At 43.5% G+C, this 17901-nt stretch overlaps 2 protein-coding genes across 3 annotated transcripts; one reads left to right on the top strand and one right to left on the bottom strand.

Annotated features, from left to right (window-relative positions):
- The first annotated feature begins 329 nt into the window (after window positions 1-329).
- Window positions 330-8649, top strand: ino80da (INO80 complex subunit Da). 2 transcript variants are annotated; one of them, XM_077616584.1, is made up of 10 exons: window positions 330-778; window positions 2224-2470; window positions 2596-3335; window positions 3415-3517; window positions 3598-3822; window positions 3910-4043; window positions 4133-4266; window positions 4337-4605; window positions 4677-4834; window positions 5082-8649. In XM_077616584.1, the coding sequence occupies exons 2-10, from the start codon at window positions 2253-2255 to the stop codon at window positions 5969-5971; spliced, it is 2871 nt and encodes a 956-aa protein (XP_077472710.1). In that variant the 5' UTR covers window positions 330-778; window positions 2224-2252; the 3' UTR covers window positions 5972-8649. The 2 variants fall into 2 exon arrangements, with proteins under 2 accessions (XP_077472710.1, XP_077472711.1); XM_077616585.1 differs by lacking the exon at window positions 330-778 and adding an exon at window positions 1226-1321.
- A 529-nt stretch (window positions 8650-9178) lies between these two features.
- Window positions 9179-17690, bottom strand: stk24a (serine/threonine kinase 24a (STE20 homolog, yeast)). The gene is made up of 11 exons (XM_077616589.1): window positions 17170-17690; window positions 14922-15152; window positions 13894-13950; window positions 13659-13767; window positions 13238-13395; window positions 12634-12819; window positions 12415-12560; window positions 12227-12347; window positions 11911-11979; window positions 11694-11830; window positions 9179-11606 (listed from the first exon to the last, which is right to left on the bottom strand). The coding sequence occupies exons 1-11, from the start codon at window positions 17209-17211 to the stop codon at window positions 11573-11575; spliced, it is 1290 nt and encodes a 429-aa protein (XP_077472715.1). The 5' UTR covers window positions 17212-17690; the 3' UTR covers window positions 9179-11572.
- Between the last annotated feature and the right edge of the window lie 211 nt (window positions 17691-17901).

Below are 17901 nucleotides of genomic sequence, written 5' to 3'. Positions count from 1 at the left end.
AAACTCCTAACAGTGTTTACACTATATTATTATTACCTATAAGTTTAATATTACATTTTCCTTCATAATGCAACATTACCAGTGTATGTGTTAATTTACTTTTCGGGCGTGATTCCTGTGAATGTTTGCAGACGTTATTGTTATTTTATTTTTTAAATGGAAAATTGGAAAATGTCTAGTTTGATGCTGACATGCACTGATGGAGCTGGAGTTTGTGTTTTGGTACATGACACGTGGTCCATCATCAGTGAACAGCGGGTGAGAGTGTGGCTGGCAGGCTGCAGCAGGGCACGTTATACGCAGACACTTCCACCGAGATGAAGTGGACGCTTCTATGTGGATTTGTCACTCAAACAGCCCCGCTCGGACCTAGCGCCATTAAAGTGCACTAAATGCAAAACCCGGCAAAGACACTGTCACACTTTTTGTTGCACTTCGACACTGTGGGCGCTTTTAACAAAGTTGAATTTCCAATATGGTTGGAGAGGTTGTTGTTGTCGAGCGGGTTGTTGTCATGTCCCCGCAGTGCCTGTAGTGGTGCTGTGAGGGAGTCTGCCGTGGAACTGACAAAATCCTTAGCACCCTACCTACTGCTTAAAATTTGATCGCTCGCATATTTTACATGGATTCGTAAATCAAGGCGCGCCTGGCTCGATGAAGATCACTAATGGAAATCTATCTCGGGACATCGATGCACGGATAGCCTAGCGGATCGTATTAGACATTTCAGCCGTCTATCTGGGGGCGAATACCGTACAGCGGCCCGTACCAATTCAAGGTAAGCGAGACCTCGACATCGAGTTGGAGCTAATTCGTTGCGCGCAGCTTTTCGCCCGGGAGGTGTCGACCACTCGATGCCGATGCTGCCAAAGCTAACAGGCCTCTAACGTTCGAATTTTTCTCAAAATATTTGAACATCATTATTTGTCTGTGAAAACACAACCTGAAGATTAAGTTTAATTTTTGGGGGGTAAAGTTGTCATAAGCCTCATTACCTAACGTTATCAACCTCTATAAATATATTTTACTGGAGCACCCCCCACCGGCCTAAACTTTGTGTGAAGCCCTTTTGTTTCTGACTGTTTATCGGGAATGTTTATATAAAATGGAATAAATAGTATAGTTCCAATGATTGCATCTGTGTATGCTCATTTCAGGATTTAAATGACAAATGATCAATATACACATAGAACCCCGTGGTGTTTCGCCATTTGTTGAGGTTTCCGTTTCCTGGTTGGCTACCGCCTACTAATTCGTGTTTTTAGCTTCCTTAGCTAGCTAGCTAAGCCAGCAAAATAGGGTGCTTCAAAGCAGCCGAGAGGTAAATAAAACATCCATCGATCAAATTACTACAATATGTTTGTGATAAAAGCCTTACGCAACCGCGATCTCCAGTTAACTTTATTTTTTTAGGAAAATACTATTTAGAAACTGCTCTTCGGACTATGTGCTAACATTTACAAGCTAGCTCAGTACGTCAGGCATTGATTGGCTAAAATCGTTTGTAAACAACCCTTAGTGACTATTTTGGCAATTGATATGTAATAGATTTAACAATAACACGATTGCTGCTATTTTTATTTAAATCCTAAAGTTGTGTTCTATACGGACGCTTCGGCAAGACTTGCGCGCGCGATATCAAATCGAACCCTTTTAAGTCAACGATAGCGACTGCTTAGGTAGATGGGTTGTGCTTAATAGTGACCTGTAGCTTAGTGTTTTCATTACATGAACCCTAGTGTACCATTTCTTTCAACTACAACACATACGCCTACTGATCTATTTATGTGTGTTTCTAATCGGACGACCTGAGTTCACGTGACACTTGGACTACAATATTTTGTGTAAAACAATCATTTCAATTATGCGCTTGGAAACAGGAGACTTATTAATAGATTATTACTTTTGTAGGATTGTCACTTACGAAGTTGTAACATATTGATCACACAATCGGGCGGTATAAACATTAATTTTGTCATCATAACAAAAAACCTTGTGTATTAGTGTATCTTAGTCTTCACGAGTAAAAAAATTTAGGGGCCAATACAATATATAGTAGATCGAACACTGGTAGAACTGGTCTTTGTAGTATCACTGATTAAATTGTCTAACTGGTGAGGATAAAAAGCATATTTTCAGTGTACAACGGAAATCTGTGCTGAAGAAATGACGTCCATGGAAGTATATTTCCAGTATTAATCATGTATTTCTTGCTTCCATCAGCTGATGTTGTCAAGGACAAGAGTCACGTGATGTATGAAGGCAAACACATACATTTCTCAGAGGTGGACAATAAGCCATTGTGCTCGTACAGCCCGAAGCTCTGCAAGCAACGCAGACTCAATGGCTACGCTTTCTGCATCCGGCACGTTTTGGAAGACAAGACAGCGCCCTTCAAGCAGTGCGAATATGTGGCCAAATATAACAGCCAGCGGTGTACCAACCCCATCCCCAAGTCAGAGGATCGCAGGTGCGTAATAACAGTGCTCTGAAGCCATCAGTGGCTGGTTGTGACTTCTGGCATCTGTTAGACAGGTACGCACATAAGACGCATGTACAGCTGATTAACTACAGGAATTGACCTTGTTGTTTCAGGTACTGCAACAGTCACCTACAGGTCCTCGGCTTCATCCCAAAGAAGGAACGGAAGAAGAAACATGACGCTCTGGAGGAAATGCGTTCGCGGGCCCACCTCGAGTCGGTGGCCCTGAACATAACATTGCCCTCATTACCGTTACCATTAGCTTCCAACGGTCTGAACGAACTTCCGCCATCGCCACCCTGTACGCGTCTGCTAGCCCTTCCCGATGGGGAACTCCTGGACCCGTTTACCTTTTACGAGGATGACGTGGACGGGGAGGAGATTGGTCTTCTTCGTAAGAGCAACGCTATCAAGAAGAAGTTGCAGAGCCGGCTGGTGCTGAACCAGAAAATCTGCCAGAATGCAGACCCTTTCCAGAGCCCTTCTGAGCACTTTAGTCCCACGCCCGGCCCCCGTGTCCACAACTCCTCTCCGCTCAACACGCACGCCCCACGGCAGCAGTCAGGTCTTCTCCAGCCGCCCCCTCAGCAGGGTCTTTTATGCAATCCAGCACCACCTCAGACAGTCAAGTACTTGCCTCCCGGGGTACCCGTTAATGCAACACCCAGTCCCGTGCAGCCATCGGGGCCGGGGCCATCGCTCAGCAGGAAAACACCCCTTTCTTCCAATCACGTGGTCATCATGCGGCCCACCTCTTACTCACCGTCAGCCCGCTGCCTCTCCAGACTACAACATTTGGTACGCCTCTGTGCCAAGAGACACCAGGAATACGGAGACCTCTTTTCTCATTTAGGTGCTCAACTGGACACAACACTCGGCAATTGGGCTAACGGGTTCGTCCAAGAAATTTTTCCTAACGGGTTCTCTTACAGGACTGGACTGGTCGGAGGACAGTGCTGACAACGACGACGATGACGAAGAAGACGAAGCGGAAAGATTTGTTCCGGGCCTGAATAGTTGGAGGCCGCACAACGGGTCAGTAATCAAACGTTAACAGGCAAATCAGCCCAACTTTCCAGATGACAACGACAAATAAATGTCTGTTCCCAAAATAGGTCGGAGGACGACGCCGGCTCCTCGCGGAGAACGCGATTGCTGAGACTTTGCTCATATCTGCAGCAAAAGTACAAGCACATGTGCAGGCAGGAGCGGGCGAGTATCCGTCAGAAGAGGTACCGCTATGCATACCGCAAAGCTTTGGTGCATGCTGCCAGCAAAAACCCGGACTGCGCCGGTCAGCTCATCCAGGAGATGCATGGTTCCTCTCAAAGCCCCTCAAGGTAGTGTCAAAAATGACAAAAACTACAAAATATTTGATGAGAAATTTTGGCTTAATGGGCTATTAAACCAAAATGTCTCTTGTTTAGTGCTGTTTCAGGGCATCGCCACGGCGAGGCAACTGCGAGACTCCAGAGCACGGATGCAGGCAGGTGTACGGGCAGCACAAAAGGCCAGGCCTGCGGCAACCGAGCGCTGCCCTTCACCAAACATTGTTTTCAGCGTATCCTTCCTAGTTTACGTCCTCCGCAGTTTAATCCCGTTCATTTGCGGTCTTTTTTGTCTTCCTCCTTCCTTAACATTTGGCTGTAGACATTCTGTTGAATCGCTCACAGCAGCTGTTTGCAAGCTGCACCGCCAAGTTCGCAGACGGTCAGCAGTGCTCCATTCCCGTGTTTGATATCACGCATCAGACGCCACTCTGCGAAGAGCATGCCAAAAAAATGGTACGTCTTGCGTCGAACGTCGCCGCAGTTGGGGACGCGCTGGAAAGTCAATTGTCTACGTTGCACACAGGATAACTTCCTACGTGGGGACGGCAATCGGCGAGTGCAACAACACCATCACCAACACCACCACAACCATCACCACCACCAGCAGCAACAACAACAGCAGCTCCAACGCAAGCCACGCAAAAAGACCAAACCACCGGCACTCACCAAAAAACACAAGAAGAAGAGGAAATTGCCACGGCGGCCTCAGAAACCCATTCCTCCAGCGCTGCCTCAGGGCTACCTGGGGCTGCCGTCGATGAGCCTCGCACTGTCTACGCAGGCCAGCATCAGGTCTGGACCAACCGATAACATTTCCCCGTACATTCAAAACGGGTTCCTAACGTTTCCCCGTTCGTTGGCAGGAGCCCATCGACACCAGAATTGAGTACAGACGAACTACCCGACGACATCACGAATGAAATGGAAGACATTCCGAACGACCTCGAGCTAAACCAGGAGGATTTTTCTGACGTTCTACCCAGACTACCTGATGATCTTCAGGATTTCGACTTGTTTGAAGGTGCCCTTACAAGCATACACTTCCATGTAAAGTTAGACATTGTATACAGTTCTCAGTGTTTTAACTCTTCACTGCTCTCTAGTATATGGCCCACTTGAGATGAGCAAAGTGTCGTAGTACCAAACCTGACCAGTTAGTGGCAGATTAATGCCACTGCACACTCAAAATTGTTTTTTTGTATATCAGCCAGCTCTCTTTTCTGGTGACAAGCAAGTCTATATCTAAAAGTTAATGTGTGTGTGTTTAGGCAAAAACGGGGAGTTGCTACCTACCACAGAAGAAGCCGAGGAGCTGGTCCGTGCCCTGCAAGCCATGGGGTCGTACCCAGATTCCTTGGTGTGTCTGACATCCATAGGAGACCTCACGACCTCAGAAGGAGTGGACCACCGAGCCATGACCGTCTTTTCGGGCGCGGGCCAACCGGGAGGCATGGCCGACATCCTTCACAGTCGCCTCCCGACGGAGAACTTCCCCAGCCTGGAACTGGAAGACAACATTCTACAGTCCACGGCGGGCCACTTCCCCTCGTCGCCGCCCACCCAACCCGCGGACCTTGCCCAGACGTCACCTGCCGCCTCCGTGGCGCCCCTCGCTCAGGCCCCCGAGCGGACGTTCGCCTGCGCGCGCCCCCCTCACATCTTGGCTAAGTCGGACGCGGCCTCGTCGTCCCCGTATGGCGACCAAATCCCCTCCTCGCCCCACGCCGGCCCCTTCCAGTCAGATGCCCCCATGCTACTGGAACCACCACGCTCATCGTGGAACAACCTCCCCCTGCCCCTCGCCGACCCAGCCCAGTTCGGTAATCTCATGACGGCGGAGAATCATCTCATATCCACGTCGCTGTCCACCCCTCCGGCCGGCGCCCACGCCGTCAACTCGGTGACGCTGCAGCCTCTGGCCGCGCCGCCGGGCCCCCTTTCCTCGTCCCCGCACGACCCCATGACCTCCCACCAGCCCAAGCAGCAGCTCCCGCAGTTCAGCGCTGCCTTTGGCCACCAGCTGGCGTCGCACAGCGGCATTCCCAACGACCTGCAGCCCAGCCACAGCTCCACGGCGCCGCCCGCCGGCTTCTCCATTGTTAGTGCCACCACTGCAAGTGCCAATAGCGCCTCCACCCCTTTCACGCAGAGTAACTAAGCGCGTGTATGGAGTCTTTTTTCCCCCTCCATGTCCTTGAAAATTGTCGGCTACCATCGCTAGCAATTGAAGCGGAATTTGAACCGGATGGCCTGGGAGCGAATGATCGAAGGATTTGTCGCTGACAACACTCCCAGTCCAAATCAATTGACGTATGTAGCCGTCAGAAGCAGCCAATGAGTTAAACGCTTGATATGGAAAAAGAAAAATGTTCAAACTGCGTTTGTTAGGCGACGGCATATTGCAAACATTTAAACACAAATGTTTGCACAACGCAATGGGATCTCTTCAAATGGTTTGCGAAATTAACTCTTGACTTATGAGCACCATAGTTTATAACTGTGTTACAACTTGTACTATTTGTCCTTACTAGTAGGGCTGGATAATTTGAAGAACAAGATGAAATTTTTAATCAACTTTGGTTATTAGCACGTCATATTTAAGCGATCATATCATCACCCTAAAATGAGTAATTTTTCTAATAAAATACTTTTTTTTTTTTTAATTCAGTCTTTTGCATTCTGAAAAAAACCCATGATTTTTTACAAGGCTTCAATATACAGACCAAAAGGACTAGTATGGCAGATTTGGAAAAATACGTCAGATAGTTTTAATTGGATTTTTTAACTTCAGACACGATCAACTGTAAAGGTATACAAAAATATTAAAAATGACATTCTGCTTTAAAATGCATTTCCTTATTTGAGCACCTGGCTATCTTAATCCTATTTTACAATGAAATTAACTCATAAATCAAGGTTGCTGTATCTGGGATTTAATCTGCATATTTGTTGCCTTGCCATTCTGTCAATCGCACATCCGTAGTAAACGTGGCTAACGGACCGATGACGTTGCCGTCGCCGAATCCCGGAAAAAAAGTTTGCTCGTTAAGCCTTCGAACGACTCTCTCCCAACTTTTGCTTCGATTTCACCTGTTTCATAATACATTGCTCGTTTAAAAAAAAGGAAAAAAAAACTCAGAAAAATCATACCCTCCTGAAATATGTAGACTCATTTATCAATTCACCTAAATACTTTAAAAACTTTTTATACGGTGTGTATGCTGTACATGTGCTCATATATCCGTTTGATTCCTCGTCTAAATCTAACCTCACTATCGGTCACGCGACCCAGTACACAAAAGGTTACTAAAAGCAATAAACACACAGACGTTCTCATGTACGGCGCCACCTGCCAGTCGGCGTGCGATAGTTAGATAGTTATGCAGGGATTTCGGTGTCTAATTTCCAAGGTGCTCTCTGTTAACTTTTAGTCCTCATTTAACTTTTAAAGGGGTGTCCATAGTGGGGCTGTCATGCAGTCAAAAAGAATAGGCCTATCAGTCCGAAAATGCAGCGCCTCCTTAAAATGTGATGAATTTCTGTTCAAAATCATTTCCCGGCAACATGACATTTAAGAACGCACATTTGTATTGTAATTTCCCATGTGTCTTTCACCAGGCAGGTGTATGGTGATGCTACTGGTGCGTGAACGCTTATCTTTGATATTGTCGGCGCCAAACGTCCAATATTGCTATGATATACCTATTTTTGACCTATTCCCTTGATTTGGTGATCAATGGCAGCCTGCATGTGAAAACGGCTCAGTCAAGTTTTGTAGCAGGATTTCTTGAACATGAATGATCTGGATTTTTACATTTTACAAGGCATTGAGTGTACAGCATAACGGTCTCTCTACCCTGGGGGTTGTCGGTGAATTATTGAGTAGCAAACAGGCAGAAATAGTATCGCGATGTGTCGAGTGAAAACGTGTAGCGTGTAGAACAAGTCTCATGGTTTTTAAAATGGTGATCAAAACGGGTTGTAAAGCTCTGTGGGCCGTCAGATGGAACTTGTCTGTTTGCCTTGTGCGTTGTTATGTCAGTTAGAACTGTTCTAGCGGAAGGATTTAAAATTTAAAACAAAATAGTTATTAAAACCCCCAGGAGAGATTGCATAGGTTCAAAAAGGTATCAAAACATAGGTATATATGCGTCTACCATGTATTTAGCGGACAGACTCGTTCAAGTTGGATTTGCACAAAAGTAAAAGGATTTAAGCCTGCCGTTTGTCACTGCATGTGTTCTGACACCCCTAATATTAATCCCCCCCAATATTGGCTTGCTTGTTACCAACTCTAGTCCCCATCTTCCATTTCCAGCTATGAGAAGGCCCAGTTCCTCCTTTCCAAAGAGAACGCTCATCTTTGTAGCTCAACCACCGACACCTGCAGTGTTCTTACATTAAGTGGAAAAAAACTATTATATTTGGGTTGTTTCTTTGCGAGCAAAACAAGGTAATACTGCTGTATCCCTATTTAGCATGAGTAGTTGCCACGCCCCACTCTCTGGTTTTAGAAGGAAATGAACAGGGCTCGCAGCCACATGTAACTAACTTGCTTGTATTGAGAGATGGCTGAAAAATTCCGTATTCATTGAATGTACTGTTGTATGGTTTGGAATGCTAGGATGAGCTCTAATCTAGTCACATTTTGGTATGGGTCCTTGTTTATTTGTCTAAGGTATTTTTTTGTATACAAAAGGTTTACATTTTTATGTCTATTTTTCTTGTGTACAAGTTAATGTAATATGTGTACAAACACTGTATGTAATATCTGTATATAGTGTGACAAATTTGATCTTTTGTTTTTGGATGTATAAATAAACTTGCTGTGAGGTATTTGCTGACACAAATAAGACGTGTTTTTTTGAGGGGGTCGGGTACTCACCATTTGTAAGCTTTTTTAAGAACATTTGTTCTAGGTGTTGTCTGTCCCTTTAACATATTTGCTAGTTTTGTAAAAAAAAAAATCTAATGTTTACATACTGAACAATGAAATATGAAATGGGCATACTTTTTTTTGGTCTCAGAGCTGATAAATTTGCTGACTTATTGTTGGCACATGGTTTGGAGTTAGCCAGTAGAGGCCGCGCTCGCTCTTTGAGTGTGCTTAACATAGAAGTCGACTGTTGTAGCTCAATTTGAACTTATTTTTACACATTATTGCCCAGTGTTATTCACTGACATTCAAAATGGATTAAATATCGGATAACGTCAACTGCGGCCAATGAATTTACCTTGTCTACAAACTTTGAATTCACAGTGACGAGCAGCCTGAGACATTCCTATAGCACGTTCCTACAAAAAACAAAAAGCATAACATCAATACACATCTTTAGCACCGTTTCAAGGAATGACAGGAAAAACGTGTCGATCGGTGCCATTTTTGTTTTTTTATTTCTGTCATAATCATCTGACAACGTCCAATAAACCAAACAGCACTGTCTCAATTGAACAAACACGTCTATTGGAGTCGTCATATAAAATGTACATCTGCTTTCCAGTGTTCACCTAATCTTTAGGGCACATCACCAAACTTTACTAGCACTATTAAATAATACTGTTCCTCTGGGTTATAAAAATAGTTTGAGAGAAGAATATAGTTGTGCTAACACATTCTTAATCCTGGCCGTCACACCGTGCTTTATTGCCATAACACATGAAATAAGAAAAGTGGGATGACAATAAAAGCGCGTCAGAATACAGCGTCCTTTTTAAGTACCGCATTTTAGCCACAAAATACAAATCAGACAAAGTGCGACACACACAAAAAATACAATTGAAAAATGAGTCTGTCTATATTGAGCATGTAAAGGGTGCAAATCATAAATGGATTTGTTGAAATAAGTTCTCACATGGCACATTCCACTGTGGAGCAGGAACAGAAATGTCAACGGCGGTGTGTTACGACAACAAAACAAAACCACTCCCAGTCAGTCGACTGTAGTATTTGATTTTCAGGACTTCAGTTTGCTCATTTACACTCTGGCAACGTAAAACTTCCTATTTCAGTCAGAGCATTCACAGATTTCAGCATTTTCACTCATTCGCGGCCATTGACGGCAATAGACATCGCCGTAGGTGGCACCAGAACATGATCATCGACTGCCGGACCTCCCGGTTCGTCACGTCAGCAATCAGCAGGGACGACGTCCCGCTCGACGTGTGCTACAATGCACGCCTCGAGAGGGATGACCGCCAGGCTTCATACCGCTGTACCGTCGCTCGCACCCACGCGACCGAAGATCGCACATGACTCCAAAAAGAATCCACGTGGGGTCCAAATGATGGCCCACTTTGAAACGCTTTATTCAACATGCTAAATTTAATTCATCAAGCAATTACACTGGGGAACAATTTAAAAATTATCAGATTTTTATGTTCAGAACTACATGTTTAGGATGGTGATACATACCAAAATTGCAGCACGGCAATTTTTCTTTTCTCCACTGAGGTTAGTTTTAGATTGCACACCCAAAGATGGGTTAAAAAAAACAGCTGTCGGACTAAGTCAAATGAAAATTGTTCACCAGTGTTATGGCATGACTATTAAAACTAATAAAACACTACCACGCTGCTCAAGCTTTAAAGTCAAAAAGTTCCAATCGTGATTCAGAACAATTCATTTTGAAATGTAGCTTGGACACGTGGCAGAAAGTATTGAATCAAAGAGAAATGTTATTTTTGTGTTTTTAATAAAGCTCCCTGCATAAAAAGGCTAGTGATTGGAGGAGGGGGGAATTGGCCCCTAAGCCATTGTTTGGACCACCGTAGTGCTACACTCTGATTTACTCTTCATGCTTTTTCTTTATGGCTAGAAAAAAGTTAAAAGGCATTTGTTGAAAGTCCAAGTGCAATCAGAGGAAGACGGTGTGACAATTTGCAAAGTAGATGAGCACGCTGTGGCCAATCGACGGAAGAAAACAAAGTTTCCCGTGGCAAAGGCAGGTTAGCTTAAAGAGACTCCAGTGTGCCAAAGACGTGAAAACGTCACCTCTTTGATACAGCAAGGTGAGAACTGCCACTCTTTAGAAGCTCAGCACCGAGGAGAAATTTGCTCCCATCTTTATTTTATTCTAACTTGGTGCATCTCAACGGGTTTGAACGTCATAGAAAACGGAACAGTTCAATGCCCAAAAAAGTGGAGATCGTATGGACTCATACTCTTATCTTTTCAGCCCTTTGCTACCATGACAGATACCTTACAGCATTATATTTTATAAAGAAAGAAAGAAAATAAAACAGAGCTCGACCCATTTTTGGGAAAGCTTGCCGTGTGTGAATGATCCATTTGATATTAGCATAATGTGAAATGTTAGGGCATCGAACAAACAAAGACGTGGCTTTGTTGACAAATCAAAGAGAAGGCAATCTCATGTATGGTCCTTCTACTCTTAAAATATTTCCTCCACAATCAATATTATCTACACTCTGTGTTTGGCCATTTGTACAACCACATTATTATTATCATTATTATTACCAATATTATTTTTGTTCTGGTATCTGTAGAAATGTGCTTAATTATTTACACGTTTGTACAACCATCCCGTCAAGCTCGTTTGACCTCCCGGAGGACCTTAAAAGCAGGATACCTGAGTTTTCAAAAGAACGCTTCATGCGCGCACCCCTCTGGAGAGTTGGATGGCTTCAGTCCGCTCTCGCAGAATGGCAAACGCGCCCCCGGCCGACGACGGGCCGTCTAGTGGTGCGCGTGTGCACTGGGAGGCGAAAGAGATGCCGAGCCGCTCGATTGTACTTCTTCTCATTGAGTGCTGGCGGTCTGAAGCACGGAAAACCTGACAATGACAAAAAAATTCTGCCCTGAAACTCACTGGGGATGAAAAAGAACATTTAAATTCTTTCAGGTGGCACACTTCTGTTACCTCTGAAGTCTTTGCAGCAGTTCAGCCACTAGTGAGTCACAAACGCCCGGGTGAATGTCTTCAGCAATCAAAATGGCCTCTTGCAGTGCCTCGGCTGCCTCCGGTTTGCCATTGCTGGTCTCTCCCTTGGCTTTCAACTGGAAGAAAGGCGGATAAGAGATCAGAGGCGAGGCCTGGACTTTGCTTTTTTGTTCAGAATTGCTCCGGTGTCCGTTACCTCCGAGAAAAGCGGAGAGAAGATGGACGATAAACTCTGCGACAAAGGCCTCTTTGGGCTCTCCTGCTCCTGTAGAGTTGGAAAATGTACCCTCTCAAAAGTCTCCATCTTTTAATGTACGTGTAAGTATGAAAGACGTTTTAAATCCCGATTTTATATGTCATCCACATACTACATACGAACACATCCAGTTTCTGAGTCGTTATATATAAACAGAAAAAGAACTCTTGAAAATATTTTTTAAACCCACAACACAAAGCCTCCCGTGCAGGCAGCAAAATGACAGGCTAGTTTCATATAAAATAATCATTCTTACCGGTTTGACCTCCAAATCGGCATGTTGCACAGTTCCGTTCTGGACCTTTTTGTCCTTGTCGGGGAAGTTCCAGGAGTCTTTGGCGGTGGCTTTGCCTCCTGACGCTTGTCCTTGTGTCTCCCTGCGACGACAAGGCCGGCCAGTCAGTTTAGTTGGTCACTCTGACGTCAGGGCACCGTTTTACGTACTCGTCCGAATCTTCTGAGCTGGACTCGTCTCTGGACTGCTCCGCTTTCCATCTCTTGTACCTGTCGATCAACTCGGCCAGATAAGATGTCTTTTTGGCATGCCGGACGATCAGCTTGTGCTTGAGCAGCTCTTTGGCAGTCGGTCTCTGCGAAAATATTTAACAAAATGAGGGGAGGATACCTCCAAACTAATTTGAGGTAGGAAAACTGTCAACTCACAAAACTGGGCTCCTTATTCAAACAAGCTTCCACAAATTCTTTCAGAGGTTTACTGTAATTGCCCTCAAGCGTGGGTGGATTGTTCTTCGGGATGAGGAACAATACTTTCATGGGATGGAGCTCGGAGTGGGGGGGCTCGCCTTTAGCCAGCTCGATCGCCGTAATTCCCAGCGACCAGATGTCCGCCTGCGCAGCCAATCGGTGAGCAGAAAAGGAGGCACATTAAGTGATGAAGTATTGACATGAAATGAAACAGGCAGGCTGGGGTTTATTTGAAGCGCGTGACGCACTGTCTGTGATGTCAAAGAGTGCTGACTCATCGGCAGTTGTTATTCAGAGGCTGGTAAAAGATTTTTTTAAGCACGATTATGATTTTGTTCTCTTTTCCCCTAATGGTCAAATTGTTTTCTTTTTTTGTAAATAGGAAAAAAAAAATACATTGAGTCATCACATTCATCATGAACTGTGTATGATGCAACAATTAGATAAAAAGCCATTTTTATTTTTAATATAGGAGTTACTATGATCAATGAGATTTTGGATGATTCACATTTAGCCCTTGAACATTTTTACCTTTGCTGCATTAATATGTAATAATTCTGACCTTGGAATCATACGCTGATTGTTTTATGACTTCGGGCGCCATCCAGAAAGGAGTCCCAACAAAGGTGTTCCTTTTTATCTGCGTGTCAGTCAGCTGACCTGCCACACCAAAGTCTGCCAGCTTGACGTCACCTTGTTCCGACAGCAACACGTTGGCAGCTAAAAAGTGCAGGCAATTAAACAAGATGTTGAACTGCTTTTTTTAATACATTACAAAGTGTGTTTTATCAAAAACGTTAAGGCTAACAAATAATTGCTTAAATATCCCCCCCCAGATTTTTCCCAAACCACATTAAAAACCATCTGATGAATTTAGACATTTACGGACAATTTTTGAAAGGGGTGACAACATTTCCTGCTGCTGTACTAAAACAGTATTTTTCAATAGATTAACCAAAAGTGTGAGTGTTTATTTCTGTTACCTTTGATATCTCTGTGAATTTTCTTTTCAGAATGTAGATATTCAAGCCCCTTGAGAATTTCTCTCAAAATGGTGGCAATCTGCGTCTCATCGAGGGCGCCTGGCTCCAACTAGAAAAAAAAAATTCGTTTAGTAACAGTCAATCACATTAATTTGTCCGAATCGTCCTCAGAACTTCATATTTGCGAGGAAAAAAAAGACCATGAAGGACTCTATTGGTGATTTTGTTAACTTACCAAATCGAGAGCAGAGCCTCCACCAAGATATTCCATAATAATCCATAGTTTTGTTCCCTGAAAAATTAAAGGAATTTTGAGGATTCAACCAAAAAATTAAAAAAAAATGCAATACAATGAGTCAATATCTAAATTGGTTTTCCAGAAAACCGTATCGTTGTCAACTTTTCATTTGTATTTGTATTTATGTTCCAATCTTTTTTTACTGCGCTTTGTATATTAACTATCATCATGCTTCTGTATCTATTGCAATGACTGCGATGGACGTCCAACCCATTTGTACCAAGAGAGGCTGGCAGTGTTCTCAGCTCAAATAGAGTGGACACCCGTCCGTCTCTGTCAAAGACAAGAGTATCTGTTCCTGTCCGAAAATATCTCTCCATTTCCTGTGTTTTGCGCTAGTTGTATAAGACATCTCTAACCACACACACAAAAATATCCTCCTGACACTACGTGCGTTCCAAAAGCCGCAAGTCTCTCCTTTAGCCAGAGGCATAATTCACCTAATGGACTACCGTTACTCTCTTTGCTGCCCTTAAGTACCACACTAAGCGCCATTAGAGTCACTGTAAGCAAAATCGCACAATGTGAGAATGTATTGTAACAAATAGTATCTACAACTCACCGCAGACCTGTTGTGGTCACCGACTCAATTAGAGACGGCTAAAACATTATTTGGTTCCCCCTTATATCTTACTCTAAGACCAATCGTTACCTTTAACTAATTCCCCGCCATTGACCGTGATAGACATTTGATCAGGAGGGTCGGTAGTGATTATCCACTGCCGATGGCTACCAGACAAAATGGATTGGACGCTTGCCATCAATAGTAAGTGAAACCTGATCATTCACCTGCAGCCCTCTTTGACAAAGTCATTTATTTTACCAACAAGGGGGCGTACGTGGCGATTTCTTGAAATACTGAAGGGTGTGCCTAAGAAACCACGGGGACTGCATTATTTATGTGGCATTACAATGGGGCACGGCGTGCTACACGTTTGAAACAGTATGTTCCTTCTTGAGCTCACCTTGAGATAGGATCCAAAGTACTTGGTGATAAAAGGACTGTCACACTGGCTGAGAACTGTGATTTCCTGTTGGACGTCCTCAATTTCGTCCTCCGCTTCTTCCAGGTCAATTATTTTAATGGCCACCACCTTTTGACTGCGATTGTCAATGCCTTTAAACACTTCGCCGAAGGAACCTTTGCCTATCCTCTCCAGCTTGGTGAAAAGCTCCTCCGGATTGGCTTTGAGGTTCTGCGAGAGACCAGAGCAGGGTTCAATTAACTCATTGATTTGAATTTGGCAGTATGGATGGCGGTTATAGTTTTTTTTGTTTAGTATTTCTCAATAAAAAATATTAAATCTGTTATGGAAAGTGACATTTTTGGTAATTTTTGCATTTTATTCTAAAATTAATATTTTTTTTACTAAATTATTGTTTTTTTATGTGGATAAATGCATGTAGAAATGTATAAAATCTTTCATAAAGACAGTGGCACTTTTCAAAAATGTTGAAAACAAAAATACACACTCTAAAGTATTTTTTCCCTCCAATTTAATAGTATTTCAATGAGTGCCCTGTCAACAGCTAACCGTCCATGTTAGTTTAATTCATTTAAAAATCACAAACAAAATTTAGGAGATTGGTGTGTAAGGTACCTATTGACTCAACTAAATGTCTGATTTCCCTGTAGAGTGCTAAAGTGGAATAAAGGGCCTGAAGTGGGGCGCTCCCATTTCCTTTTGAACTACTCAATTGTTAGACCAAACGCTTCAGGTAACATAGGCGAACATTTTAGTAGAGCGACACAAATTCACTTTGTGTTTTGGTTTCAACACAGGATTTGAAAAACAAAAAACAAAAAAACCCACCAACATATATTGTTGATTGCAAGTCAACGCTTAATCTAGCAAGTAAACCGGCCCTATGATGGTAATGTGTTTGCTAATTCCTCATGAGTGTCCATCCCAGGAGAAGCATTTCCTGTAAAAGTGCTAATGCATGTTAGGGAATGATGTATGCCCAGTTGTTGCTCTCTCATAAAAAGTGTATTGTTGGGATGGAGGTGGGCGGCGGCTACTCAATTTGGTAGCAATGGAACTTTATAAAAAGCCATTGGTCGGCACACAGTAATGCAGTGCAGAAAGAACACAAGCAAAAAACTATCCAAACATTAGTGTGCTCGCTCATCCAGGTGAAAACGATGATGGCTTTTCCTCCACAAAAACAACAAGCACCACGTTAAAGTACTCACCATCGCCACCGTCAGCACGTTTAATGCCACTGGCCAAAGCCCACCTCCCACTTGGTTTTGTGTTCCTCTGTTGTCGACAACATAATTATGCAGGTGTGCACAACGTTATATTTGATAATTAAAAAAAAAAAAGAGAAACAATGAAATATTTCATGTAGGATAGTAAAACACTTTAAAGTCAAGATGGCAAAAATGTAGTGACACTTCTCAAAAATATGCATTTATCATTTCATGTTGATACTGGCTTTCTCCTGGTACTCCGGTTTCCTCCCACATTCCAAAAACATGACGATCCTAACATGTCCATCATTGCGAATGTGAATTGCGATACGCCTACATGCTTTACGATTGACTAGCGACCAGTGCAAGGTGTAGACCAGCCTTCGACCAAAGGTATGGATAAGCCCCAGTTTATCTATGAACCTCACGTGGACAAGCACAAAAGAAAATGGATGTTGACGTCTAACTAAACACAATATTATTAGTTGAATAATATCACCACTTTTTTTGCCAAACCAATGGCAGACATTGACGGTGCAAGATGTCCAATCCATTTTGACTGGCAGCCTGTCCCTGTCAAAATGGATTGGACACCCTGTCCTGCCAAAACCACTGAAACATAAGCATGAACATAGATAGTACTCCCTCTTTCAATTAAGTGGACATCTAATGATGTCAATGACAGGCAATAATAAACCCAATTTCCAACTTATAAACATGAGTAGATTTTGCCATAATTGTCAACCCACATTTCTGCTATTATTATTAGAATAAACACTTCTTAATCTGGCCATTTACCTATAAAATAATGCTGTTGCAATGTTTAAGAATGAGAAGTGAACGGAGTAAATCATATGACACTCATTTTAAAACCAATATGATCTTATTACACACAGCTGTAAGTTTAAGTCTTGCTGTAGTTTGAGGCAAGTGGTCACATTTAATACACAAGAAACACACAGACAGCAGAAATACGATCAAAATAAGCCACTCGTCGCTCGATGTGGTGAATGTACCTGAATCCCCGGAAGCCCACTTTGTATCGGGGAGTGAGCCATGGCGTCAGGGTCAGCTAAGAAGACGCCTTTCGGCACCTCGTTTTACAGCTTTCCTCTTCCGCGATGTGTTTAGAGGACACGGTGGTCCACGCTGCAGTCTCGGCCGGCGAGGCTGATCACGCTGTCGGGAGCCAAAGTTGTTGCGTTGACAAGATAAAGATCAACTGGAGTGCCCGTGTACTTCGAACCACGTCCCCTTGCCTTCCGCAGTTAGCTAACGCTCGCAACGCTAAAGCTACAACAACCGCTAGTTGGCAAACACTTCCACTTCGCTATTTGTTTTATCTCGGATGCCTTAAGCGAGGCCTCGAAATATCATCGAAATCCTCTGTCTGTCGAATCGGAGGTCCGGCCGCGATGTATTCCCCAAATAGTTACCAAGCATACACTGTTGTATAGTTGTATCGTTTGTTGCTCTTAACACTTTTCTATCCCACTCAGCGCCATCTTTGTTAATGTCATTTTCATTTTGTGGCCACAGCCAATCAGAGGGAAGAACCTTGCGGTGTTAGGTTGACGTCACTGTAGGTCATACGCGTCACAGACGAACACAAGTCGTGACACAAGTCTGTTTTAGTATATATTTATGCCACAACTAAATAAATACCCAGGAAAATTGAACTCACATTTCACAACGGAAGTGAAATTTGCAATTGACAACACAATTTCTTTCAAATTATTCACTATAAA

Source organism: Stigmatopora argus, chromosome 13 (genome assembly GCF_051989625.1).
Source record: "Stigmatopora argus isolate UIUO_Sarg chromosome 13, RoL_Sarg_1.0, whole genome shotgun sequence".
Taxonomy (NCBI): domain Eukaryota; kingdom Metazoa; phylum Chordata; class Actinopteri; order Syngnathiformes; family Syngnathidae; genus Stigmatopora; species Stigmatopora argus.
Note: the sequence above shows the minus strand (reverse complement) of the source record. Positions and strands in the feature narration are given on the sequence as shown.